Raw genomic sequence first — 26,859 nt, 5'->3', positions numbered from 1 at the left:
TCTCTTTCGATTCGCCTTATATTAGCTCGGAATGAGAAAAAAAAACCGAAAATACTTTCTGAAACTGTATTTGCATTTGTCCTTGAATCATATTTGGCCAGAAGAAAAAGTGTTTTCCCGGATATTCCGGGCATTTCCCAAGTGTATCCTGATGTTTCATTCTTTTTTCGAAGCGAAAATTGAATTGAACGGTTTTAGGTTAGCCGAGACACAAACCGCATTTCGACTACATTTAGACCAGTGAAATGCAATTGGATAGACGCATATCTCTGCAAACATTCAAAATAACTGCTTCTTTTCGCCACGATCTCTGCCTACAGATGCTCTTTCGACATCACACAAATGCTGCGCAGCATATGCTCAACGCTGGCATTTTTCTGCGCTTCAGGGATTTTTTTGTCTGGCAAGACAACTTCATCGCGGATTATGACGTGTTGATGGGAAAATCTCACACTTTTTGTCGCCTTTTAGGAAACAACATTAATGGCATTAAAGCAGTAAAATTATATTTATTTAAAATATGCCATAAAAGCAAGTTTTTCTTTTTATTTATTTTACTCCTTTGGACATCAATAAATGGCATAATTGAATTGTTTCTGAACTGCATTCTTCTTGCAATTGAATTACTTTGTTATCAATACTAAAAAAAGCACGTCCAAAAAGAATCTTTGCAATCGAATTTAATCTATTTTTTATGTTTAAAAAAAACATTTTCTTCTAAAAAAAACATCTTATTTTTGAATAGAGGTCGCTGGCTGTTACAACACATGCCCACAAACTTCAGTTTTTATTGTGTGATGACATTGCCAAGACGTTGGTTGTGTAAGTTAGAGTGTTTTCTTATATTAAAAAAGCAAATCCCAATTCAAACTTCACAAAACGTTCTTTTAAATTGATAATAAGTTGTTGAATTATTTGAAAAACTAATATGCGTTGCGTAAATAATGTTAGAAGTTTAAATTAAAATGTCACTTTTCTGTCACTACAAAGCTAGAATCGCTAGAACAATTTTCTTTTAAAAATATTCCGTATTTTTAGTATTATCCAATACTCGTAATTTCTTTCTTTATTAAATATATTCCGTAGTTTTATTTATTAGGTGAAGTTTCGTTGTGACTTTTAGAACAAAGATGAGCATTTGTTTACATCGTGACACACACAAAAAGCCCAAAAAGCATTGTCACGATCGCGCTCTTTCCCAAATTCAAAATCAACCACCAAAAGTCAACCGAAATCACTTGATATCCGTGGAAATATTGAGTATTTGCAAATGATTTCAGTCACACAGCATTTTCCATATCTCGCTTAGATTGTAGTTCTGAGAAAGAACCCAGAAGTTGTGTCCTATTTTGCGGAAGTGTGTGTGCCACCATTTTGTATGTCAATGCCAAAGTGTTGCCAGATGCACGTGAAAAATCCCACGCGCGTGCATCTTGTGCTGCAACGCTGCAAATGCTCGACACAGGAGAGAAGAGGCGAATATTCGCCGTGATTGAGAATCGTGCAGATCGTCTGCATCATGCGCATGCTCGACTGATGTGTCAAGCAAGAACACAACATGGGATATTTTGTGCCCAAAGTCGACCCAAAATGGCGCAAGGAGCAAAGTCAGAGTGATGAATTGCGTCCGTTTTCCCTAGTGTTTTCGCCACTGGTGTTGATAATTGTGTGAGTGCTAAAGGACATTGTGGGGCGTAATTGGCTCATGGTGTCGGATGACACTGGTGGACATTGTGATTTGCGAGCACTGTTGCGGGCGAAAGCAAGGTCGGGCGTTTGGGGCGAGTGAGTTTCGGGGGTTGGGAGGTGCGCGTACAACACCTCCATTTTGTTGATCACCTCTTGTGGCGGCCATATTGAAGCAAAAAGCACACGAAGTGGCGTTGCTTCGAAAAGGATCTGACGCCACACTTCCGGAACACATTTTTCTGGCGTCGTTGTGTTTTTCTCTCATTTCTTGTGGGGTGATTTTTTTTTTCTTTGGGGGCGCGCACATGTGACGTTGTGACAGCGCTAAAGTGCACGATATCGCAAGTTGTGCTGTTGACAGTGTAAAAGAGCATATCTGAGGAGGCGCTGCCGTTTTTTCCCGTGTCTTCTTTGACGGGTGGATTTTTTTGAAGAGCAGCTCGCTTTTCTCACCCCTTTTCCAGCTCTTCTGCAGCTATTTCCACCACTTGCTGCCCGGAAATGTGTAGATAGTAGGTGTGAAAGGTGAAAATGGGCGAAATGTGGGTTTAATTGACTCCTGTTGTGTGTGTTTTCAGGCCGCGAGCGGAGCGCAATGGTGCTGCAGAAGCGCATGGAGAGGAGATTCCTGAGTCTGTGCCAGTGGTTCGGCGTCCCGGCGGACGCAGTGCTGGCCAGATGTCAGCGGGAGCTCCGTCGACCGCGGCGACGCCACGCGACGCTGTCGCTCGCCTGGCGCAGCTTCTTCGTGGGATCTCGCGTGGTGCTGACAGTGACGCCGTACAGGCGCTTCCGCCGCGAGGACAAATGCCTGCACAGGCACTTCAACTGGTCAGAGATCTACTGGCACAAGTTCAACGGGGCGAAGCTGCCCATCGCCGAGTATGTGCGGAAGCGGCAGGAGCGACGAGTGGCCAGGAAGTTGGCGAGGAAGAAGAGCAAGCGAAGAAGAGTGAAATCCACCGGAATCAAAGCAGACAAGGCGAATGATGAGGACAGTTCGGACGAGGTGCAGCTGATTGAGGAGCGTCTGGTGATCAGTATTGACAGTGAGGATGAGCAGGAGTGTGTGCAGATTGTCGCGGAGCCTCAGCAAGTGTCATTCCCAAAGATCGTCAGTGTGAAATCGGCGGGAACACTCGTGGACGCCGTGGCGAGTGTCGTGACGCCATCACGGGCGGCGGATGAGGAGCTGAAGCCCACCAGTGACGAACTGGAGAGAGCGAGACACATTTTCGCCAGCGCTGACGCCACGGATGATCAGGAGAGTGACAAGAAACACGCGCATTCGGCTCTCTATTCTCTCGACGACAGCTTCACGGAGTCCGAAGGCGCGAAATCGCTGAATCAGAGCAACGACCGGACTTTCCTGGACTCGCTGGCGCACAAGCTGGGCGTGGAGAAGTGAGTAATTTGCAATTGTAGTTTTATCAAGTTATGATGGATCAATGAGAGAAAGCTTTTAATGAGAGCTTTCCAATGAGCTGTAAATTCTTCAAATCGGTTAATTAGGAGCGAAATTAGGGCAATTTAAAGTTTCGGACTTTGATTCCTAATATCTAGTGTCTGGAAGAGCCTAGATCCATAAGTGTGGGTTTATTGGAAAGGTCTCGAGGTCAGCTGTAGCATAGTACAGTTTGAGCCTGATTTTTGTCATAGAGGCTGAGTAAATGGGGAAAAGGTGGTTTTTTGTTGTCCAAAATGGCCGATTTCATCGTCTAAATGCTCTTTCGCACACTTGGCAGGGCCGACGAGGAGGCGAAGCAGTCGCGCGTCGAGAGGGCGTTCGATGACTGCTATCAGGAGCTGGAGAAGTCCATCCTGAAGATCCACCAGGTGGCGTCGAAGTTCGACGGCGTGGTGAAGGACGAGGACACGTCGTCCGGCACGGATGAGTTCTACGGCTTCAGCGAGAGTGACATCTCGACGCCGGGACTGCTGCCGACGCCGCTGGTGCGCCAGGCGGGCTCCAATGCGGCCTTCATTAGTGGGAAGTGCGACAAGATGCTGCAGAAATTGGGGCCGATCAATGTGGAGGACCGGCGGGAGGCGCCGCGGCAGTGGACGGCGGATGAGGAGCGCATCAACAGGCATTCACAGCCGCCGCGCCTCGAGTGTCCGGAGATTCCGCAGGACATGAAGTCGAAGACGCTGGCGGAGAAGAAGGAGTTGCTGCGCATGAAGCCGGTGGGATATCAGGTGCTGGATCAGGAGAACAGTGTCTATCATCTGCTGAAGAAGCGCATGAAGGAGCCGGTGAATGACAAGCTGTACGAGACGGCGAAGCGCATCATGCGTCAGCCGGTGCCGATGCGCCGCAAGATCTGGCAGACGGCCACGTGGCTCAATACGCGCCAGGATCACTACATCTATCGCTACATCACGCACGCCGGCCGTGAGCTGAAGCTGTTCGGCTGCGTGGGCAATTTTCGCAAGAAGCACTGCTACAACCTGGACACGCCGCTGCCGCCGCGCAACTACACGCCGCGCCGCAAGTTGCCGTGCTGCCGCAAGTCTGGCTATCCGAAGAGGATGAAGTTCAACAATATCCTCAATCAGAGCCTCGAGGAGACGACAAGAGTGGACACGGAAGGCGCGTCGGCGCCGCTTTCTTCGCTCCACAACTGCTCCAGTTCGGTGAGTGTTTTTGCTTTCTAATAATCCATCACAAATTCTGCATATTCCATGGAATTTTCACATATATTTCCATCCATTCCTGGTTATTCTTCAATATTCCTCACTTGAGCAATCCTCGAAACAGAGAAAAAATGCTCTTTTTTCCCTTCGCAGCAATTGTCGCCGGTGAAGAGGAAGTGGAATCTGATTGAGACGCGGCGCATTCCGCCGGGGCCGCTTTGCACGAAGCCGAAGAATGTGGAGAAGAATGAGAATTTGGCGCCGCTGGAGACTTTCGTTCTGCCGCGAATTCATCTGCAAGTGACGCCACAGTTGAATCAGCGTTTCCCGCCCAAAGTCACCAAGTACCTCAACGTCTTGTGTCCGTCCGAGCGGCTGACGGACGAGTGGATTGGCTACGCGTTGTGCGCGCTGAAGAATGCCAGCGACGGCGGGAAGATGGTGGAGTTTGAGATTCCCTACGAGAATGACCGGCGGAAGATTCTCGTGAGTCGCGAGGTGAATCTCAGCGGCGCGCGGCGCGAACGCACGACGGAAGTGTTTGACGACTCCGAAGCGCTGACCTTTGCCGGCGCTTGTCCGGAAGACGAGTGCGCTCAGGCGCTCGCGGACATGATTGACAGCGTGGCGATTGGAAGGAGTGAAGATGCCTTCACAAAATTCGATCCCGACTTGGACTACAGCCGGCGGGAGTCACGCAAGAGATCGCTGGACGCGACAGACAAGGACGACTGTCCGAACTTCAAGAAGCCGCGCTCGAAGAACTCTTTGCTGTGAGTTTTCTGTGCCGAAAGCCAAAGTTTTGAGCGCTGTGAATGCTTAAATGTCTTCAATCTCTTCTTTCAGATACGAACTGAAGCGCCTCAACGCGACCATCATTAACACTGAGAGCATTTCCAGCAAGCGTGAGTATTTGTCGACTTCTTTTTATCTCTGTTCTTTATCCTAGCGAGCCAAAAAAGCTAAAAAAAAAAGTAGTTTATTCAGCTAAAAAGCGCTAAGATTACCGAGCTAAAATTTCAGCAGAACAAAAAGTTCTGAGCCGAAGTATTGAAATGAAAATTCAACAGTGTTAAAAATACATCAATTTACAGCACATTTTTAAGCTAATTTTTCATCGATTTTCTTAGCAATTGAAGAAGAAAAAAATTCTGCTCTTTTTTTGCTAAATATTGTGCTCAATTTTGAGCTTTTTCTGATAAAGATTTAGCAGGAAAACAGGAAGTCCAACTTTCTGTAAATCTCTCAATTTTGAGGTTATTCGCTTGGCGTTATTTATACAATTCACTTAAGTGTTGTAATGACAAAGTATATTATTGAATTGGAACAGTTTTACATGATATTTTGGTTAAATTTCTTTGTTTTCAAGGAATTCTTTTAACATAACCTCAAACAACACAAACTTTCAGAAGTTCTTGATTTTCACTAATCTGGAAAACGTAAGTTTAATCTAAACCACAGAAAAACACTTCTTCGCTCTTCTTCTTCGCACTTCGGAGGGTCGCAAACTGTATTTCCCTTGGGTGAATGGATCTTGTCTGCAGAATCGCAAGTTGACGAGATTCTTTCTGCTCGTTTTGCAGAGAAATGCAGCAATGAGCACTGCAAGTTGGGCTGCCTGTGCGACAGCATTTCGTCACTCTCCTACCCAATTGGCCATTGCGAGAAGGTTCAGTGCATGTTTGAGTGTGTGTGCAGGAAAGGCCTGGTCATCAACAACACCGCCGTGAATCCGTTCAGCAAGGAGGTGTTCAGGATGCGCGACAAGGCGATCTCTCGCCTGGCGCGCGCCGAGAAGGACTTCAGCTCGACTGTCGTGCTGACGAACAACAACACTTTTTTGCTCAGCAACAGTTCGGAGGAGAAGAGCAAGCGCAACCGCGTGGCGCCGCGCAAGTTCGGCGACTACGTGAGCTGCGAAGTGGAGGAAGGTGAGGAAAAGAACTGTCTGGGGTTGTTTGGCACTTCTTCATCTGTTCTCCGCCGCTTTAAGTCGCTGTCTCGCTCAAGGAATCATTCTTTGCTTTCACTTTCAGCACGTAGAAATAGTGAAAAGGTCGAAAAGACAGCAAACTGTAGGACTTTAACATCTTTAAAATGCCCTTCAATCCCTAAAACTAACGGTCGTTGCAACTTTACTTTCATATCATAGTAAATAAGATGTAAAAGTTATGAATTCGAAAAATTGCGATTTATGGCATTTACGAAACTATTGACTTTACTTAAATGTAATAATTGTCGTGTGTTAAACCAATTTAACACAATTTTAATATATTTTGTGTGACTTAGAATTTGCCAATGAATTTCACGAGTTGTTTAATAACTCTATTTTCTATAAAAAGAGGCCAATTTTACTGTAATCTCATCGCTGAAAACACTTTTGAGATACTTGAAATGCAATTGTTTGTAAAGTTGCAACGACTTCCATTTCTCTTGAGACTTTCACTGATCTTCACACCACTTCCTGTCCACATTATCTCCCCCTTGTCGTTTCTCTGTTGTGTGCTGAACAGCTTCTGACTTCTTCCGTCGCAGGTGAGACGAGTCCGCGGCCAGTGGTGGACACGGATACGCTGGTGAAGTTTCCACAGGTGAAGAGCGCGAGGCGCGAGCGTGCGATGCGCCTGGAGCCGGATCTGGAGAGGATGCGCCACACGAGTGTGGTGCTGGACAGGATTGACGGCGCCGTGGACGCCCTGGAGCCGTGGTGCATGATTCATGAGCTGTACAGGTGCTTCTGCAAGTGCGAGGCGACGCACGGAAAGCCCTTCCTGCTCAAGCAGATCTCTGAGACGTGCTTCGCCATGTCGGAGGAATTGGTGGCGAAGCCGAGCATCTACAGGGCGTCATCGTCCAAGGCGAAGATCCTGTTTGAGCCCGAAGCCACGCGGACGCGCGACATCGCCTTCATGAGCAGCTCCGGCAGCAGCAAACCCTTCGAGCCGCCTAACGCCAAGGCGGCGCTGACGCCGGAAGCGGAACATCTGGCTAATTGCATTGCGCAGACGGACGAGCCGGAGGACGCCATGATCACGCAGTACATCCGGTCGCTGCACAAGGGCTACAAAGTGCCCGAGCGCGTGTACAATCGCGGCGAGCTGACGGCGGCGCTGCTGCGTGGGACAGTTTCGCGATGCTTGGCCTTCGACAAGACCACGCAAGTGTTGCTCAACAAGCAGAATGCGCCGCGCGTGAAGAAATTCATCTCGGCCATGGAAAAGACGCCCAAGATTCTCTCTCTGCTCACGCAAAGGTGAGTGTTTAAGCACAAGTTTTCCCTCAAAATCCAGCAAAAGTGGCAAAAAAAAACGCCTTTTCTTGCTTTTGAAGTGCAAGTTAAAGCATTTTAAATCATCAATGCACAACATTTACTTTGGATTAGTTAGATTTCGGTTAGATTTGAGTCGGATTTTAGTCAAATCACTTCATTTTGCAGATATCTTCAGTCGGTGTGCAAATCGAAGAAGAGTTTGCAGATCGAACAAGCGCCACACATTGTGATTGAGTCCAATTCGGACAAGGACGATTCTCTGCCGCCGCCGCCGAAGTTCGCCGATCCGCCGGCGGAGACTTCCGTGGCGGCGGCAGAAGTGTCAGCGGACGCCGAGGACGCGCAGACGGCGTGGCAACAGTCGGAGTCGCGAAGCGTCGCTGAGACTGTCGTGCCGGTGATTTCCTCCGTGACGTCACTGCACGCGACCGAGACGAGCGACAGTCAGCCGGCGGTGAATGAGGAGGAGGTGCGAAAGCCGCTGCTGGACAAGATGAACATGTGTGTGTCGCGCATGATGAACATCATTGCGAAGAATGAGGAGAAGCGCAATCTTGATGTGCCGCAAGTCAACAAGATCACCACAATTCGGTGGATAAATTTGCTGAAGGAGTTCCGCAATGTTGGCCTTCACATTCTGGAGCTTCACTATCCGCAGAAGACTTTTGTGGTCATCTCGAAGACGAGGGAACTGTCAAAGATGCCGCCCGGATGCACAAATGTCTGCGACTTGAGGATGGCCAGGAAATCGCCGACGACACAATTCGGCCGCATGATCAATTTGGGCTACAATCTGCCGATGATTGACAACGTGGCGGCGCTGCTGTTCGGCCATCAGGATTACTGGCAAGTCATGGGCTTCATGCACAAATCCTGGCAGCCGCAGGAATCCGCCAAGTACTTGTCCGTGACGCACAGCACGCATCCGGAAGTGGCGGTGAAGATCTCGAAGCTGTACAGCATTCTTCTGGCTCAAGTCACGCCGTCCAGGTGAGGAAGCCAAATTTCCACACTCAGGGAGCAATTCTGAGTCAATTGTGTCATGTGTTAACTCCTTAACATGTGTTAGGGAATCAAAATATTACGAAAAAGCAACGAATATTCTGTTATTCTCAATTCCGTCATTTTATTCGAGAGATAAAGGTGATTTCTTCATCTTTTACAATAAACGCCATCTATTGGCCCCTCACAGGGTTGTTTGGGAAGTCCTTCACGCTGGCCAAGAAGGGGTTGTAGGCTGTTACGGTCAGAGATTCACACGATTGAAGGACAGGCTGAATTTCGTCACACTTTTGAGCGGTCGAATTTAGACATTTCGGTGTAGAGTTGTGCTCCCGAAGTATAGATTGAGATGGAAATCTGGGCAAAGCGTCATTTGTTCCACTCGTAAAATGATAATTTGAAGAGAAATGCTTTAATTTCGGCTTCAAAATAATCTTTCAGGGAAGAAATGTAGAATATTAAAAAATTTCTAATTAATAAATACTTCGGTTGAGTTGTTTATCTGAGATTTGTGTAATTGATCATAATTTCTCAATTTTAGTTGAGAATAGTCAATAATTAGAGACATTTTTTGTACTGAAACAACTAAAATCTTGTTATAAAGAGAGAAAAATCTTTTAAATTTTTTTATTTTAGTACCTTTTTTCGGTGTTAACACATTTAAAACTACGTAATTAACACACTTTTCATTGACATTATTTGTAGAAATGATTTTTCTCGTACTAATGTGACATAAAATGTGATTAGATTTGTGTTAAATGCTGCTTAACACATCGAACATGTGACTCAGAATTGATTCCTTTGCGTCAATTTGCTTATTAACACGACTTTCGCGCAAAAGGAACTCTCCGGCGGCGTCCAATGTGCGCCTGATGACGCAGGACGAGGTGCGAAGGGCGCGCATGATGAAGTTTGCGCTGCCGCGGCCGAAGGATCAACGCTGGTTCATGCTGATGATCACGAATGACTTCTCGGACATTTCGCATCCGCGCTGGGGACAATTGCTGTCGTACGATCGCATCCGGCACGCCATCGTGATGGCCAGGAAGGCGGGACGCACGGTGGAGGTGACAAGCAATGCGCCATCGCTCAATCCCAGAGTCTACGTGGCGCCGGATCACGGCGACAGGATCTTCATTGGGCCGTACAATCTCACGGAGGAGTGCAACATTGTGCTGTACCAGCGCATGGACGGCGCGATTCTGCTGCGCGAGACGTACGAGAAGATGACAAACATCCAGAGGACCACCTCGAGTGTGGGATGCTGGATTCAGTCGAAGGAGTGCGCGCCGGACGCCGCGGCGGCTGCGCATCCGATCCACGAGACTCCGGCGACGGTGAAAGAGGTGAAAAGACCAATTTCTTTATGAAATTCCAAATCCATTTCATCCAATTGAATCCAGAAAGACTTTTGCACAAATTCCAGCGCAAATCTTCCACATAAGAGAATTTAGCACAAGATCGTGAAGTGTCGCGGGTTCGATTCTCCTTCAGTTGCGATTTTTTCACTTCTCTTTCCTTTTTCGTGTATTTTCCTTCACTTTATATAAGCATTTTGCGCTCAATCTTCGCATAAAGCTCTATCTATTTGACATTTGAATACTTTAAATGAAAATGTTTTAATTTTCTCTAAAGTTCCTTAATTTTATGGAAGATTCAGAGGCATAAATTCGATTTAACAATTAATTCTGTATATTAGCGACTAAAGTTTGTCCAATATTTTCTCCTGCTCTTCCAGGTGCGGAATGATGCTGTGATAGTGTTGTCGCCGACGAAGAGTCAGAATGACGATGACGATTGTGTGCTGGTCGAGGCGGATCCGAGTGAGATTAAGGCGGCTCAGGAGGCGCACGAAGCGGCCGAAGCGGTGAATTCCATCCTTCCGGATGGACTGAAGTTGCCCACGGAGCAGCCGAAGACGCAGTTGAGTGCGCAGCAGCAGCAGGAGGAGGAGCAGGAGCGGCCAAGCGAAGCGACAGCAGTCGAGAGTGACGTGGAGAACGTGAAGCGGCCGAAGGTGCGCCGACAGTATCGGAAGCGCAAGGCTGACGACGACGAGCATCCGCAGCTGAACATCAGAGATCTCACGATAACGCCAGTGAATGACAACGAGGACGCGTCGCGGTGGCCAATCTTGAATGCCACACCGTCGACACTCACGATTCTGCCCATTGAGGAGCCGCCGGCGCCGTCGCCGCCGGAGCCAGCCTTGCCGGCACTGCCCGTGATCACGATGGTGACTTCGGGGCATCGCGAGAGTCCGCCGCCGATGCCCGTGATCTCGAAGGTCGTGAGTCTCCGGGATGTGGAGAAGGAAACTGTCCAGCAGCAGCAGTCGCTGCTTAAGAGCAACGCAAAGCCGCCGCCGCGGGAGAAGGAAGAGACGGAGAAGACGGCGAAATTGACGCCTTATGAGAATGAATTTGCCCAGTATTTGGAATCGAATCCCGGCTATTTGCCGAGTTTGCAGTTCATCAATCAGATGTTGACGCAACAATCCAGTAAATCCGGCGCTGAAAAGTGTCCGGAAGTGTCCAAGAAGGCGACAGAATCGGCTGATCCGCCGAAGACACACGCCGCGGCGCCACTTCCCGCTCTGGTGGTGAGTGACGCCGTGAAGAATGCCCGCAAGCCAAAGAATCTCCCGGACGCCGTCAAATCGCCGGCGATCGTGCGATCATCTCTGCCGGTGGCAAAGACAGAGGCTGGAAGTGCTTTGGCCACGCCTAGCGGCGGTGGCGTGAAGGTGTTCACCACGACGGGCAAGAAGATGATCATCCATCCGCTGTCCATGAAGAAGCCAGCTGACGCTGCGCCGCCGAGTGCTTGCCAGAAGAGAACGACGTCTCCGCCGCCGCTGGTGATTCTGGAGAAGCGACAGAAGCTGGACACTGATGAGGCGCCAGAGAAGCCACAGGATCCGCCGGCGACAGAGGCGCCAGCAGTGATGCTAAAGCCCAACATTACCATCAAGAATCGCGTGACAATTGGACAGACGGTGTTGCAGAGGATCTCAGTGCCTTCCGTGGCGAGTAGTTCTGGCACTGAGAAAGCCTCCACAGTTGTCACTACTTCCACCGCCGGCGCCAAGTCCGTGCCGGCGATCATTTGCAATGGTTTGGGCAATCAAATGATGAAAGTGCGCGTGAATTTCACTCCTCCATCAACGCCATCCACCAGCACGGCTTCTGGGCCGCCGCCACCCAAGAATACTCCAAAAGTCATCCGTTCACCACTCAAGATCCTCCCAAAGCCCGGACCTTCTTCATCCTCCGCCGCTTCTTCACTCTCTAGCACGGCGCCAATCATGCTCACGCTTCCGGACGGCAAGCAAACGCTGACTTTCACGAGAACCACGGCGGATGGGAAGGAGACGAAGTACGTTCTGCCATTCACGAAGCTGCCCAACACGAAGATCAAGTTCATCCCGGCGTCACCGAAGGTTGTCGCGAGTGTGGAGCCGAGCGAGCCGAAGAAGATCGTGGAGAAAACGGTATTTCGCATCAAGGTAAGAAAATCGAATGATTTTATTATAAGGAAATGAGCCAAGGGGGAGATAATGTGGATTGGAGGAAGTGGAATTTCTTCACTTAGAAAATCCCTCAAGGAAAATTAATTGGAAGTGAAATTTGTCGATTAAGAACATCAATTTGTAAGTCGGATTCCCTAGCAAAACACGAAAGCCATGTCGAATTGGTATCCCTGGAGAGCTTATGGAGGCAATGCCACTGTCATGGCGGCCTTTTCCTCCTGACGAGATTCTCTCTGGTAGCATTGAGTCCCAGGAGGAGTTGGTTACGTATAGCCAATCTCCTAGAGTATTTGGAACTTGAAATTGTAGTCAAAGACAGATTTAGGGTCAAACATAACCTTAAAAATATGTTTTGGACATTGGAATTTATGTTTTGGAATTCAGTTTTCTGCCGTTTCCTCGCGGCGGTCGGCCGTGAAGTCGGCGAGAGTCGCAATCATATGGAAAGAGGATGAATACAATTATTGCCACCAGGTGCCGCCGGATCCGGAGCGGCGAAGTGACGTGATTGAGTTGTCGGACGAGGAAGAAGCGGCTGCAGCGGCGGCGGCCGCAGTGGAGGAGAAGCAAGCGGGGAACTTCGCCGAGGAGCTGTGCAAGAACATGAGCAAGGAGAAGATGGTGAGTGGAGTGATCGTGTCGAACATTCCGCAGCTCGGTCACATCAAAGCCCGCATGACGGACGACCTGTATTACCACCTGCAGCTGCCCACGCGCCGCCATCCCTTCAAGGTCGGCCAGAACTGTCTCGATCGCTACATGGACCGGTGAGTGATGTTAACATGCGAAAGTCTTTGCAACTGCTTTCAGACACACTCATGAGTCAATACTCGGTTGTCAGAGGGTAATCAGTCGGTTTTCGCGACAGCGAAGAAATGTAGGCTCTCTGATGTGAAAGGCACTTTCTGAGACTCCGAAAGTGCTGGATTTCGACTGATCTGTCGTCAATTGCAGGTACATGAAGTACTGCGTGGTGACGTATGTGCCGCAGGATCTCAGCGTGCGCTGGGAGTTCATTGAGCAGAGCAAAGTGAGCGAAGTGGGACGGAAGTTCTCTCTGGAGGCGACAAAGAACAAGGATCATCTTGTGCTCACGCAGTACGGCGTGATTGACATGGACGAGAAGATTCCGGAGGAGATCGAAAAGGACACTTTCACGTTCGTTCGTCTTCTCCTTTTGCGGCTGTCGTACATCTGCGGCGGCGCCATTAAACCCACCCAGGGACTGGAGGTGATAGATAAGGTAAGGAAGAACAGCTTTCCTCTTCTAGTATTGAAAGAAGAAAAAAAATATCCAAAAGACTTTCCGAATATTTATTCAATTTTAAACAAATCTCAAAGTAATTGTTTTTATTGAAATTGTGGTCTTTTCTGAGACTCCTAACAAATTGTAAGGATTTTCTGTGGGAATTGTGAAAGTGTATCTTATCTTATAAGATATGGTCGCAAAGTTGAATCGTGTGGCGAGGCAATGCTGACTCATTGCTCTGTTCTCCGCAGGCAATTGCTGTCCTGGCCGAGCTGCATCAGGTCGAACTGGGGCACTATGATGAGATGAGGGAACTCAAGGAGGCGCATCGTGCGCTGAAAGAGAAGCTGAAGGCGCTGGGCGGCGAAGAGTTGACCAGCGACGAGGCGGAAGGAACTGTTCTTGGGGAGTAGAAGAATGTTTTTTTGGACTCTCCTCGATTTCTTTCACATTCATTTTTTTCGTTATAGAAATATCGCAATAAATTGTCAAATGTATATTTGATGTTTAGCAGGATTTTCAAGGACAAGAAAAAAACACAAATTCAAATCATATTTCCATTCTGCGCTCGTCACAATTGAGGTAATAAATTCTTTGTGCGGTGGAAGGATTTACAGCGGTTGCGTGATGAGTGACAGGATCTTCTGCGGCACATGCATCGTCTGGTCGTCGATCAGGACAATGTCGAAGTAGTCCATATACTTGGGCAGACTCTGATCCACCTGCAAACCAAATTAAATCCAACAGTGAGAAGAAGGAGAAAAAATTAATGTTGGTGGCATTTCTCACGTGATCGAAGAGGAAGCCAATCTTGAGGACGTGCGACGACGTGGGAATCCCATCCGCCATGCCGGCGTCCCCAATGGAATCTCCCATGAGGATGACGTGATCTCTGGTGTGCACGAGATCGTAGTATTCCGTGCCTTGCAAAGCCGTTTCGTTCTTGTTGAAGGCGTGAATGAACTTCTCCTGGAAGCCGTTGAGGATGCCGTCTTGGTACTGCAGGAAGTTCGACACAACCTTCACGTTGGGCAGCAGCACACTGGCGTGCTTCAGGATGGACACCACGGAATCACCCAGACCGGCGGAGAACACCAGCACGGGCACTTTCTGCCGGTTGAGCTCGTTAAAGAGTACTTCTGTGCCGTCCCGCAGAGCATCCTTGAAGCGCACGGCCACGTCGTCGATCTCCTGCGGCTCGAACTTGAAGCCCCTGCAAAGTGGTTCAATGCAAACTTTCTTAACATCCCATTAGAGGAGATATTCGAGACAAGTTCTTCTTTTACAGTGACAGATTGTCAACTTGCCGACCAACCATAAGTGGTTCTAACGTCCACCTTTATATATACAGAGACAGAGCACAAGACAATTCCAGTGAAGTGTATGTTTCAGTTGGAACATTCAACTATGAGATTCGAACACATGACTGTAGCATCGAGAGTCCAGTGCGTTGACCACTCGCCCACAGCCGCTCCTCTTTCAATGTTAAACTGATGTTAATTACGCTAAGATTGAATCATAACCTCTAAAATATTGTTTTTTTTATACAAATTACCTACTTTAAAAGCTTGTTGATTGATTTTCTACTTTAAAATAGCAAATTTCAGCTCATTGTTGATTAATCTTGCTTTCTAAAAGTTCTTGAATAAGTTTCCTTCAAGGATTTTTTTTTGAAAAATCTCAATGTAATTTTTAGGTTATGTTCTAAAGTGCATCCAAAAGATCCTTTTAGAATTGAATAACCTCAAAATATCCACTGGAAACTTGAAATATTTCTTAAAAACTAGTTTCTCAGCAAGTTTTCAGGCTCATTACAGTAAAAATTGAGTCTATTTTGAGTCAAAGAGCTCTAAATTTGAGGTTATGATAGATCAGGCGATTGGAAAGATGGGAAAAATCTATGGAATTCCGAAGGAGTATTGAGAAAATTGAATTTTCAGGCACTGACAGGGTTCAGAAAGTGTTTAGAAAATGTGGACTCACTTGAGCAGCTCGTTGGACAGGCGCCACCACTCGATCATGCACTGGATCTTCTCGGGCATGGGCACCAGCGGATCCACCTCGATGGGGCGATACTTGTCGTACAGCTGGCGACTCTCCGTGCGGAAGCGCGCCGGCAGCGAGCGACACTCCTCGAAGATGCCGAAGCTGGTTAGCACCTTCTGGCCATTGTCCAGGCGCTGCTTTGTGATGGTGTGATCGAAGTCCGTGACCACCTGCAGGCGCTCCGTGCCGCCGGACACGAGCTCACGCAGGATGCGTTCCACGCGCGGCCGATCTTTGATCCTGCACTTGTCACTGCACAGCACCTCGATGTCCTCCAACCGGATCTCGCGTGCACCCATGCCGGAAGCTGCAGAACCCGGAAGAGAAAGAGAAGGAGAGGGAAAAGTCAAAACGTCACGCTTCACGCCAGTTGACAGATCAATGAAATAAAATTACTGCGCGACTAGCGAATGAGTGAAAAAGATAGAGAGAGAAAAAATAGTAACATTGCGAATTGCGTAAGTTTCGAGTGAAAACCGTGGCCAGGAGAATCTGCAAGCGGGACATAACCTAACATTGTTCGCATCAAACTATCCAAAACTACTCAAGCATCCGGGAAGGTCTTCACACTCTTTAGCAGCGCATTGTGCGGGATTCAGTACTTCCTGGGGCTCTTTTTCCGCCACTATTTTCTTCCACGTATGTCAACACTGGCAAAATGTAAACACCAAGTGTGCGCCGGAAAACCTCTCAGCGGCGGCAATTTGCTGGATTGAAGCAAACTTTACGATTGTGACGTCAGTAAAAGGGTTGCCAGCCAAGCAGAAAAGGAAACTCTTGAGCAGCATTCTGATTTTAATGGCAATTTCGGTCTTGAACACAATTTGCGAATATTTATTGCACGCTCCCATTAAAATTACTACAAAATCTTGGCGGGTTTAATGCCGCAGATTGCACAAAGAATGTGTAAAATTTGACCTTTCGTGATTCTGCCAATTGAGCAAATTGTCGCAACAATTATTTAATATAGTCGAGAAATGCTTTAAAAATTAAGGAAAAAAATCGTCAATAAAGTAAAGAGAACAAGAAATAGAGAAGCGAATAAAAGAAAATTGATCCTGTTTTTCCATTGAATTCCATTTGCGATGCTGTGGAGATTTGAGCCGCGAATCTGTCGGCTGAACATGAGTGCGACAGCACGATAAATATGTACATGAAATGTGACGAGCTTCTTTTTCCATTTTCCACCAGGCGCTCAGAAGAGCGCCACAGCGAGCGCTGGTGCGGCGCGGAATTGCCGGTGTGCGCCGACGGGCGGCGGCGGCAGCGAGAAAGGGACGGACAGGCGAGCCGGCTGGCGAATGGGGAAGAGTGAAACATAAGACAAGAACAGCATGACACGTGCCTTGGAAACAATAACGTGGACGTTTTGCTTAAATTAACACCCGGACGCCATAGGTTTCGAAGGTCTGTGATTTGGCGGCAGCGGCCAGGAAATTCTTTCACGCTCACGTTCCGGAATGGACTAGGATGATAGGAAGTGCACAAGCAGTGCACAATTTCCATGCTTTCATGTGGCTGAGAAGTGCTGAATTGCCCATGAAAGTCTCGCTGGTTAGCTGAGAAAATGTGAGCGGAAGATTTCTTCCGGTGAGCGAAAGTGTCTGAGATATTTCTGCGAAATTTTCAAGAACAATCCTCAGAATTTATAAATACATCTTTTTTTTTCTCTTAAACATTCTCTTCCGGCATCACAGAAGAAAATTCCTTCAAATTGTTTACAGAAATTTCTCTCCATGCAAATAAGATTGACTCAATCGTGTTTTCTTCCTTTTGATTTCATGTTGGTCACAAAATGTAAACAACAACTAACTGAAAAGTCATTTGCGTGATTTGTATTTATTGCAGCAAAAGTCAAGGCCTGCTTTTATCTTCAAATGACGTAAGATAAACAATTGACACACCCCCAGAAATCGCCTCATGTCGCTGCGGACAATGCAAATTGGCTGCAATTGCAGCATTGACATTGAGACTGTTGGTTTTTTTTTTTGCTGAAACTTCGCAATTCACTGATAAAGTCGCAATATTGTTGGAATTGTTTGCGAATATTTTGCACTTCTGCCGCACGAATCTTTATCGGGGGTTTTTTGTTTGGTGTGTAATTTTTGAAAAATTTCCCCGCCTCTGTGAGAATTCTGTGCGCCTGGTGAATGTTACCAATTCAGTTTCATTCAATGAACTTTTCTCACAATGTTTCACAGTAGTTTTGTGAAAGTATTAATATAAAATAACGCAGATTGCACAATCTGGAGCTGTTTTGCCGTGCAACTGAGAGAGTGAGGTTTAAATTACCTGCCACTGTATTGTGGATAAGCTCGTACTTTAGTTCAGGTTCAAGAAACTGGTTGAAATCAACGCCATGCGCATTAAAAATCATCTTCTAATTAAACCCAATTAAATCAAGATTATCGGGTTTTGCTCTGCATTACAGATTTTTACTAGGTTTTTGGCAAATTAGATAAGATAAAAAGAGAAGAAAATAAACAGAATATTAACAAAAGATTAGCATAAGCCAAAAAATTGCCTGTGTTTGCTCCAATTCAGGGCATTTTAAACATTTACCACAGCCTCATTTGCGGACATCGCCGTCTTAGCGTCGATTCTAACTTTCCGGATAAAATGGTAGAAACAATATTTCAGATTCCAAACACTTAATAACTTCAGCGAAAGCGCCAAAACCTCATACTTTTCTCATTATCGCATCTTAAGAGCCTTTGATGCAAAGGAATTGACAACTTTTCTCTTATCCAGCTTATCTGACATGTTTTCTGGTGCGTGATTCAAATGGAATTTTCTCAAGTGCATCAACAGGATCAGACTAATAAACTTGTCTTAGATATCTATCGTACTGACGACTCTCTCTTACCATTCCCCACTCAATTAACGTCGGTGCATTTTAATTGAGTGGAATTAAGAGGTGTGTGAAGTTGCGTTTTAAACTTAAGTTTTAGCATCTGCCTCGTTATTTAATAGCCAGACCAGTGTTTTCACACCGGGCGTCCAGAAGTCCCGATGCAGAATTTGTGTGGGCGCGCGCGCGAGTGACATTTTTAAATGGGGGCGCACCGCCATGACGAGAAAAGAGAGCTTCTGTGCGACTGGGCGGTCAAAAGCCGGCGCTGCCAAAATCGCGCCACAAAGTGTAAAATTTGAAACACGTTCGGCATGCGAGATACGATTTTTGGATTTCTATAATATCAGGCGTTCATGGCACGCCGGCGACGGAGTGAGGCCAGGCGTGAAGCTGTGGGGGATGCAATGCAGGCAACGACAGTCAGGGTTACCCACTGGCGTGCTCACGAAGGAGTAGGATTGAAGAGTTGAGCGGCGTCTCGCGTGTGTGTTTGATTTTGTCGTCGAGTGACAACGATATGGGTAAAATTTTGCTGACAGGATGCCAGAAATGAATCTCGCTGCGCCTCCTTCTCTCCCGGCCAGCGAAAGAGGGTGAGAGAGAGAGAGAGAGACAGAGAGAGAGAGAGAGAGAGAGGAGAAGAAGTGCATCGCAGACGCAATGGCTGAAGAGCGCGCACTGCAAAGAATCACCATAAATCAGGCGATGAGAAGACTCGAGGGCACGGCGTTGCATTTAAAATTTAAATTGGAACAATTCGCCTGCCCTTCAATTTTCAAATTAAAACACACCTCGAACGCACAATTTATGGATCAATTTGAGAAAGTATCGCGTATAATTTTTGTGGGACTTTTGATGATTTTTAGGAGATGAAATTTCCATCACAGCTACAATCTTCAGCAAAGGTACAAAGTATGTACAAACATAGCCTTTCACACTTTTCTTCCGCCATTTTGAAAACCGAAACAAGACATTTTTCTCGTTTGCACAAGTTCTATGGAATGGATCAGGCCAAGATTTTAGTATGTCATAGCTGACTTCAAAACCTTCCCAAGAAAATTTACACTTTAGGCTCTAGGCCTCTCTGAATCCTAGATATTAAGGATTAAAGTTTTCTGTTAAAAATGGCTGTAATTTCGGTTCTATTAAAATTAACACATTTTCCCCATAAAAACACACAAAGGTTGTGCTTATCCACAGTTTTTGCGTATCGCGAAAGTCATTAGCAGTATTTTCGAGACGGTTTGATCTTGTTCAAATGCTTTTCGCGCACAGAGCGAGTTTATTTTACTGTCAAATCATAATGTCAAGGTGTGTTTGGGTGCAATTATTTTTATATGTTCTCCAAATAATGACAATTGACAAATGGATTTTACGCAATTAATTCAATAAAAGAGAAAAAAGGAACGCGAAATGCCAGAAAGTTTTTGCCGTTTATGGCACAAAAGTGTGGCAATAAATTGCTAAATTTTAAACTGTCTTTTGACTGGTAAGTTTGCAATTTAACTATGGAAGATACTCTAATGCACCAGGAGTTCATACATGCAATTATCACTCTTGCAATCACTTCATCACGCCATAATTCGGCATTCATGAAGTGCGCGTATTTGTTGCGAAGGGGCGCGAGACAACGAGGTAGAATTTCCGGGATGGGAAAAAGCAAAAGGAAAGAAGAATGGTGGAGAAAAAGAGCAGAAGACAGGGCAAAAGTGACAAAGGTAAAAATGGGGTTGAAGCACTCTCTGCACATGACTTGTATTGTCTCAAATAATGTTCACAATTCCAGCCTTAAGAGTGGATTTCTGGGTGCAATAAATAGGGGCAACTTTGTCAAATACTCGACATTTACGTTTACCAAGGGGCAAATATTGCGGTCAGAAGTGGTGTACAGCTTTTGTGGAAGTGTTTTGGGAATTGGAAGTTGTAAAATATTTGGAAAATTTACATAGAGAAAGCTTCAATTTCAACAAATTGAGGCTTTTTCTGTACAATTTTACTTAGATAAATAAATTTTATTGCTTTTCTACGTTATGTTATTGATTTAAAAGAGATTTTGACAATTTAGAAACCCTCAAAATCATCAAATTCGTGCTTAAGCTGGGATTTTTACACTTTTTCAACACAGAATTGAACATTTTTGATCGAAAAAAAAAATTCAAATTGATTGAGAAAAAGCTTAAAAGTCAATCATAACCTCAAAAAAACCAATTTCCGTCTAGAAGAAAGTTTCTTTGTTTAGTTTTTCTGCGGTTTTTGCTGTAAAGTGATAAATTCAACCTCTCATTCACTATATTTACTCATTTCCAGGGTTTATAAAGATTTTAATTTGTCCAAAAAATATTTTTTAAGTTCAATTCATAACCTTACAATTGTTATAAATCAGAATTGAGTATGAAAAACAGTTGAATGAGTCTAAAAAGCGATGGAAAATGCCTTTAAAGACGTTTAAAAGTGTCTGAAGTGTTGAAGATTCTGCAGAAGAATTGAGGAAGTGTTGTACAGATTTCAGGCACATTATCTCCCCCTTGATATTTGCTTGCCGGTTGTTTTCTTCCCTCATCGCTCTTCTCAACCCTCTTCAGATATTATGGTAAGTGAGAGAGGATATTAAGAATGACTTGTGTGAATTGAAACAGCGGAAATAAAATCATAACAATTAGCAAAATGGTTTAATTGATAAGACAAGAAGAGTTGGAAAATGACGAATTGAATAAAGATTAGGCAAGTAATCATATAATAAATAAATTGTCACACGTTCTTGTACATATTGAAGTCGCCATTCTTATCATCATTTGGAGAAATTCTCAGTAACACACAAAAAATTGTTAAACTTAAAACATGTAAAAGTTTAACACAATCGAAAGGAATCTTTAAAACAAAATCAATAAAAATATTCTCAAAATTAGCATTCTAATGAACGATTTGGTGTTTTAAGGGAAAAGTAAAAATGTTTTTTTTTCCTTTTTTCCTCATCTTAGAATAATTTTATACACACAATTTAGTTTCTCATCTGAGATATTCTCTCTCCGTTGAATGCTTTAATGTTTATTTTGTGGCTAGAAAGGATGAAAAGAAAAAGTCTTTTTCGCTCTACTTGAAAGGAATTCCCTGGAAATATCAAGGAAAAAAAATGTCCCAATTGCGGAAGATGCTTCTGAAGTTGCTCTCGTGAGAATTTTGTAAATAAATAAGCATCAATGTGAGGTGGAAAAATTCAGTGCAAATGAAGGGCAGAACTAATAAACACTCATGTGAGTGTAAATCAACAAAAGCCACTGACATGTCTTAAAATCCACGATGCTCTGCAAATGGGAGTGTTTCCTTGTGACATGATGGGCGAAAGAGTGTAGAAGAAAAAACGTTGTATTTGAAGATTAAAATGCTGTGTTATTTGCCAAACAATTTGTGGGCTTCAGAGAATTTCTATTATGCTCTGAAAACTGCTCGATGTAAAATCACACATTTATCTTGTTTAGTGGAATATTTCGCGTTTTTTCCTCTCTTTCATTCTGACGATTGTGAACCTCAAAAAAAAAACAAATAATTAGATGGTATCAAATGTCTTACGGAAGTTATTTTCGATGGATTTCCAATAGCTTAACGTTTAAAATCTTGTTTGCTCTCTCTCTGGCGTTGATTCACGAGGATTTTCTGGCATTCCATTCACAATAGATAACATTCCGGAGAGATTATCCAACACGATTTGCGTCAAGCTTAGCCAAAGTCAAAACAAATGCGCCACATTCTTAGCTGCGTAAATATGCGTAAATTCTGTAAATGTGCTTCTCTGACGCTTTTGCTTCACATTACGCACTTGATCACTTGTCAAGGAGGAGAAACTGTGACCTGAATCTGTACACCACATGAACAATTCAACTCAAACTTCACAAATTGTTAGGAAATTGTAAGTCGAATTCATTCAGCTCTGCATAAACTATGAAAAATTGACTTTTTACAAAATGTTTGAGAAAAAATCGATTCGAAAACTGATAACAATCGACTTTGGAAAAGAATATTTTCAGTTTTTCAATTAAATTTGTCAAAAATTTAATTAAAAACCAAAAAAATCAACTAAAACATTTAAATTGGAAAGATTTGATGTTTTAGGGTAAAGTGTTGGCATATTTCACAGCAATATTAATGCAAAATTATCAATTTACTCTCCTGAAAAAGGACAATTGTGATTTTCATAGTTTTTGCTTCGCCTGTTGAAATATTTTCACTCATAAAGAAGAAGAAGTTTTTAGAAATAAAGGATTTTGATAAACATAGAAATCAACTGAAAACATTATATTTGTGTTTTTAATCTCTCCAAATGACGTTTCAGGCAATATTTTATGATATTCTTAGTACTTTTGGATCTTTAAATAACACTGATTAATTAGAATATTTCTAGTTCAAAATTACTCCTTTCCAGTAAAATTTTGATCTTTCCTTTCGTATGAATGGAAGCGATCGAGCGAAGATCAACGCTTGGTCTCAAAACAAGACACGCGACGCCGCGAAATGTCCGTTTATTTTGGAATTTCATGTAAAGATCTGTGAGAAGAAAGGAAAGTTTTCACTTCACTTTCTGTAATGCGCGTTCTGCTAATCTGTACACCACTTCTGACCACATTGTCTCTCCCTTGTCAATGACAGCAATAGGCTGAAAAAGAGGGTGTGTTCGAGTGTAAAAAAAAACCCGATACAGCCGCGGTGTGGAGAAGAAAGTTTAGAAAGACAGTGACATATATAATTGTCTGTCGTTAACTTGAGTTAAAAAAGGAAAGAAAAAATATGTTAGCAGAGATAAAAATTATCCAATTATCCACTTAATCGTCACTGATTGTTGGCCTTATCGCGTCGTTGCGCAATATTTACATTTTCCTTCATCACAGGCTAGGCTGAGATATCGCTGAGAGAGCAAAAATGTGATAAAACCACTTGTGCTATGTGCCAAGCTATATATCATAAGTGTTTCTCACGCCAAATGACTCACTCTGATTGGCGGACAGGCGAATCGTACGACATGAGCTCCCCAGTCATCGTCGCGACTGTAAATTTAGCACGAAAGTGTGCATTGGAAATTCATTTGAACTTCGCTGGCAATTCTTGCGATTGTGTTGGTTCGGCGGCAATGTTCTAGAACAACGCAAGATCTTCGTGCAAAGCCCTAATTTCGGGCGCTCACGTGGCTTCAGCGCCAATGAGAAGCTCATGAGGACGGCGCAAAAAACCACCCAATATTTGATCAAGGTTAAGAACGCGTGTGCCACTCGATCATGATTAAGGCGAATTTCGCGGGGACAAAATTTCCCACATGGTGTGATGTTTTGGGAATTTGCGTGCTGAGGAATTTTTCGTCTGATTTTCCTCCTCAGCCCATCGGCGACAGGTCAATTGGCCGAGGTTATTTCAGTTTAATTACGCTGAGCGCGGCTCTTCAATACCAAATGTGGTCCAAGTCAATCAAATTCCATTAAGTTGTGTGCATCATTTTTGTTGCTGTATGAAAACATTTGTGAGCAGACGGCAAAATGCTTCACACATTCCAATTACATGCAATCGAAGTTGATAAATCAACTAATTTGTCGACATTAAAAATCTCTTCGAATTTAACAAAAAAAATCAATCGTATTTTGGAGATGAATTCAAGGCGAATATTTCACTGATTTATGCTATTTTTAGCAAAAATCATCCGATGGCTGATTCAGAATGACGAAACAGAAACTATTGCACTAGAAGTCAAGGGGGAGATAATGTGCCTTAAATTTGTACATCACTACTAAATTTGCCTGATAACTTCTAGAACTCGAAGTCTCTTAAGTTTCCATTTGATATTTCTGCAAGAATCGCAAGAAACGACTAAAAAACGCATTTTTCATCATCTTTTCCTAACATAACCTCAAAATATCACTAAGAAATCTTCAAAAATTCTATTGTAAAAGCTTTCAACATTACAAAATCATCTCTTATGATTTGCCAATGATCTTAAAATTACTGATTCACAGTCAAAATTATTTAGAAAGTTGTCTAAATAAACCTAAAGAACTTTTTTTTAAGTTATGTGATTGATTAAAAACAGATTCTAGTGTTCAAATAACCCTTAAAATTATCAAATTGGTGTTAAAACTGAGAATATTTATCTTCTTCTTAGCAATGTTAAACTACTTGGCTTTGAAAAACTTCATATTGGTTGAGAAGAAGCTTAAAAGTCAATCTTAACCTCAAAAAAACGTCATTTCAGTGTAGAAGAATGTCTCTTTGCTAAGTTATTTCCATGGTTTTGTGCTTCAAAATGGAAAACTGAACGTCAATATCTATCAAATTCGATATGATTAAAATTATTTTAAGAAAGTTTTCTCGGCTGGATTCATAACCTCACAATTTGATGAAGATTTTTTCAAAGCATTTCCCAGAGACAAAACTCAAGACTGAAATTATTCTTGAACAAATTCTGGGACGATAAGTTCATAGAAGCTGAAAAGCCTGGATTAGATTTAGAGCACAATATCTCCCCCTTGAGTATGCCTTGAAGTGATAATGAGTCCTCGAAAAGCATTGAAACATTTGCTGAAATTCCTCCAAAAAAGCGTGCATAATGTCGTGACATAACACGCGTGTTTGTGTGTGTTTGCTCTGGATGATTCAGAGAAGACAAGCGCCAAATGTGCTTGCATGACTGTTACGACATTGTTTTCATATTATGTGTACTTGAGGTGCAGAAAATCACCTCATTTTCCTCAGTCGCGCGGACTCTGTGTGACCAAAATCATCCACCCAGGTGAGCACGCGCGATGTGGCGCCACGCGGAGTTCCCGTTGCGATCGCCGAAAGGGGAGCTCGCGATGGCATTTAAGCACAATTGCGCTCTCTCACTCTCTCTCTCTGTCTCTCTCTGTCTCTCTCTCTGGGGATTACAAGGGGCAAATCACAGGGCGATTTTTGACAAAAACCTAACGCTGTCTAATCTCTAATTATTTGAGGAAAATAATCAAATTTTGAATTGAATGATAAAAAAAATATTATTTTCCCCAGTAGAATTACAAAATGATCAAATTTTGAATAAAAAAAAAACAAAATATTATTATTTTCCCAAATAAAATTGAAAAATACTCAAATTTAAAAAAAATAAATTTTTAATATCTGAAGTAATATTACAAAAAAATTTAAATTCCGAATTAGAAATTTTAAAAATTATTATTTTACTCAGAAAAATTGAAAAATAATCAAATTCTGAATTAAAAATTTTAAAAATGATTATTTTCCCAAGTAAAATTAGAAAAAAAACCTAAATAATCAAATTAATAATCGAAATGATAATAAAAAAAATGATTATTTTCAATAAATTAATCAGAATATTCCGAATATTCATAATTATTCAAATATTTTTGAATTCTTGTTAGTGGTCTCAACTTGCGAGTGACTTTTCCCTTGGGATGTTGTGTGAAATATTGAGAAATGGCGAGAGCGAGACGGCGACACGGGTGCGAGCGAGAGCGACGAACGAGTGTGACTTCGAGTGGCGCAGGTGAAGCGTTTGAGCTTCAGTGCGCGCCAGAAAGTGATTCCGTTGAGGCTCAACTCCATTCCGCTCTTGTCTCTCGGCGCTAACGGACGCTCAGCCCAGAGTCCGGTTTATCACAGTGTCTCTCTGTCTCTCTCTGGGCACTTTCGCATTTTATTTCGGCCTCTGCGTGCAAAAGTTGAGGTGTTTCAACCACAGATTGACTCCATTTTTTCGACGACGACGGCAGAGAAATAGTTCAGCAAAGTGGTGAAAATTGAACGATTGAAGGGACTTTTGTGGATTTATTTCCAACCAGTTCCAACTGACTGTCTTGGTTCGATCAACTTGCGTTAGCTATTTGCAAGACACACTCTTTTTTCTCACCGATCATCGTTGTCTTTTTAGCGCAGCGCTCAATTTTCTTCAGTTACAGTTTAGCGCGGTTTTGCGCGCGCGTGATTCAAGTTTAGCACGGCGAATCTCGAAAAAGTGCTTCATTTCTTCTGTGTGTGACTAATTAAAATCAGGCGACGAGCGCCTTTAATTGAAGCATAATTTGAGTGTGTGTGTTTGTGTGTGGATTGCGTAAAGGAGGTTACGCAAAAAAGGAGACACACTTTTGCAGTCAAACAGCAAATTAATTATGCCCTAATTATATGTTTGTGTGTGAGAAAAGTGGAGATAAAACAGATGCAAGAGTGTCAAAGTGACAGAGTTTGATGTGAAGAAAAAAAATTAGAGAAAAACTGTCAACTAAAAAATCAAAGGACTTTTCTTCCACTTAAACCAGGTGAATTGATGCATTTTTTTCTACGCTGTGACTTTTCAGTGAATTAGAGTCATGGAAATTGCAAAGTTTTGCATTTCGACGGGTGTGTAGAAAACTATCAAAAGTCGAATTTTGATTTTTCTACACTTTAAAATTATGAATTCGTATAAATTGCGATTCGTTGCTCAAAATTTAGTGTGTGTGTGTGTGTTAAATGCTGTGAAAATTCAACAAGATGCTCGCGACCTTTTGCTAATTTTGAAGGCTGGCTTGCGAGAGAAAAACGCGCACGTTTCCATTGAAAATGTATTCTTGGGC

The 26,859-nt window shown here is 43.8% G+C and overlaps 2 protein-coding genes across 4 annotated transcripts; one reads left to right on the top strand and one right to left on the bottom strand.

Annotated features, from left to right (window-relative positions):
* Positions 1-1,618: 1,618 nt before the first annotated feature.
* Positions 1,619-13,819, top strand: LOC132256345 (uncharacterized). The gene is made up of 13 exons (XM_059752697.1): positions 1,619-2,201; positions 2,268-3,093; positions 3,435-4,326; positions 4,480-5,099; positions 5,173-5,231; positions 5,910-6,257; positions 6,862-7,579; positions 7,763-8,587; positions 9,441-9,945; positions 10,338-12,107; positions 12,606-12,898; positions 13,086-13,374; positions 13,632-13,819. Exons 2-13 carry the CDS (start codon positions 2,285-2,287, stop codon positions 13,791-13,793), a joined length of 7,290 nt encoding a protein of 2,429 aa, XP_059608680.1. The 5' UTR covers positions 1,619-2,201; positions 2,268-2,284; the 3' UTR covers positions 13,794-13,819.
* A 104-nt stretch (positions 13,820-13,923) lies between these two features.
* Positions 13,924-16,327, bottom strand: LOC132256347 (7-methylguanosine phosphate-specific 5'-nucleotidase). 3 transcript variants are annotated; one of them, XM_059752702.1, is made up of 4 exons: positions 15,873-16,327; positions 15,364-15,733; positions 14,170-14,593; positions 13,924-14,102 (listed from the first exon to the last, which is right to left on the bottom strand). In XM_059752702.1, the coding sequence occupies exons 1-4, from the start codon at positions 15,931-15,933 to the stop codon at positions 13,992-13,994; spliced, it is 966 nt and encodes a 321-aa protein (XP_059608685.1). In that variant the 5' UTR covers positions 15,934-16,327; the 3' UTR covers positions 13,924-13,991. The 3 variants fall into 3 exon arrangements, with proteins under 3 accessions (XP_059608685.1, XP_059608686.1, XP_059608687.1); XM_059752703.1 differs by having other exon boundaries at positions 15,937-16,325; XM_059752704.1 differs by having other exon boundaries at positions 15,942-16,324.
* Positions 16,328-26,859: the final 10,532 nt, after the last annotated feature.

Source organism: Phlebotomus argentipes, unplaced genomic scaffold, assembly GCF_947086385.1.
Source record: "Phlebotomus argentipes unplaced genomic scaffold, Phlebotomus argentipes genome assembly contig_5, whole genome shotgun sequence".
Taxonomy (NCBI): Eukaryota; Metazoa; Arthropoda; class Insecta; order Diptera; family Psychodidae; genus Phlebotomus; species Phlebotomus argentipes.
The sequence above is the reverse complement of the archived record's forward strand: the minus strand, read 5'-3'. Positions and strand labels throughout refer to the sequence as shown.

Coding starts and splice junctions, on each gene's coding strand:
- LOC132256345 (XM_059752697.1), top strand. CDS start 2,285: ATGGTGCTGCAGAAGCGCATGGAGAGGAGATTCCTGAGTCTGTGCCAG. Junction 4,327..4,479: donor TCCACAACTGCTCCAGTTCG/GTGAGTGTTTTT, acceptor TTCCCTTCGCAG/CAATTGTCGCCGGTGAAGAG. Junction 6,258..6,861: donor GAGCTGCGAAGTGGAGGAAG/GTGAGGAAAAGA, acceptor CTTCCGTCGCAG/GTGAGACGAGTCCGCGGCCA.
- LOC132256347 (XM_059752702.1), bottom strand. CDS start 15,933: ATGTCCCGCTTGCAGATTCTCCTGGCCACGGTTTTCACTCGAAACTTA. Junction 15,734..15,872: donor AAACTTACGCAATTCGCAAT/GTTACTATTTTT, acceptor CGGGTTCTGCAG/CTTCCGGCATGGGTGCACGC. Junction 14,594..15,363: donor CTGTCCAACGAGCTGCTCAA/GTGAGTCCACAT, acceptor ACCACTTTGCAG/GGGCTTCAAGTTCGAGCCGC.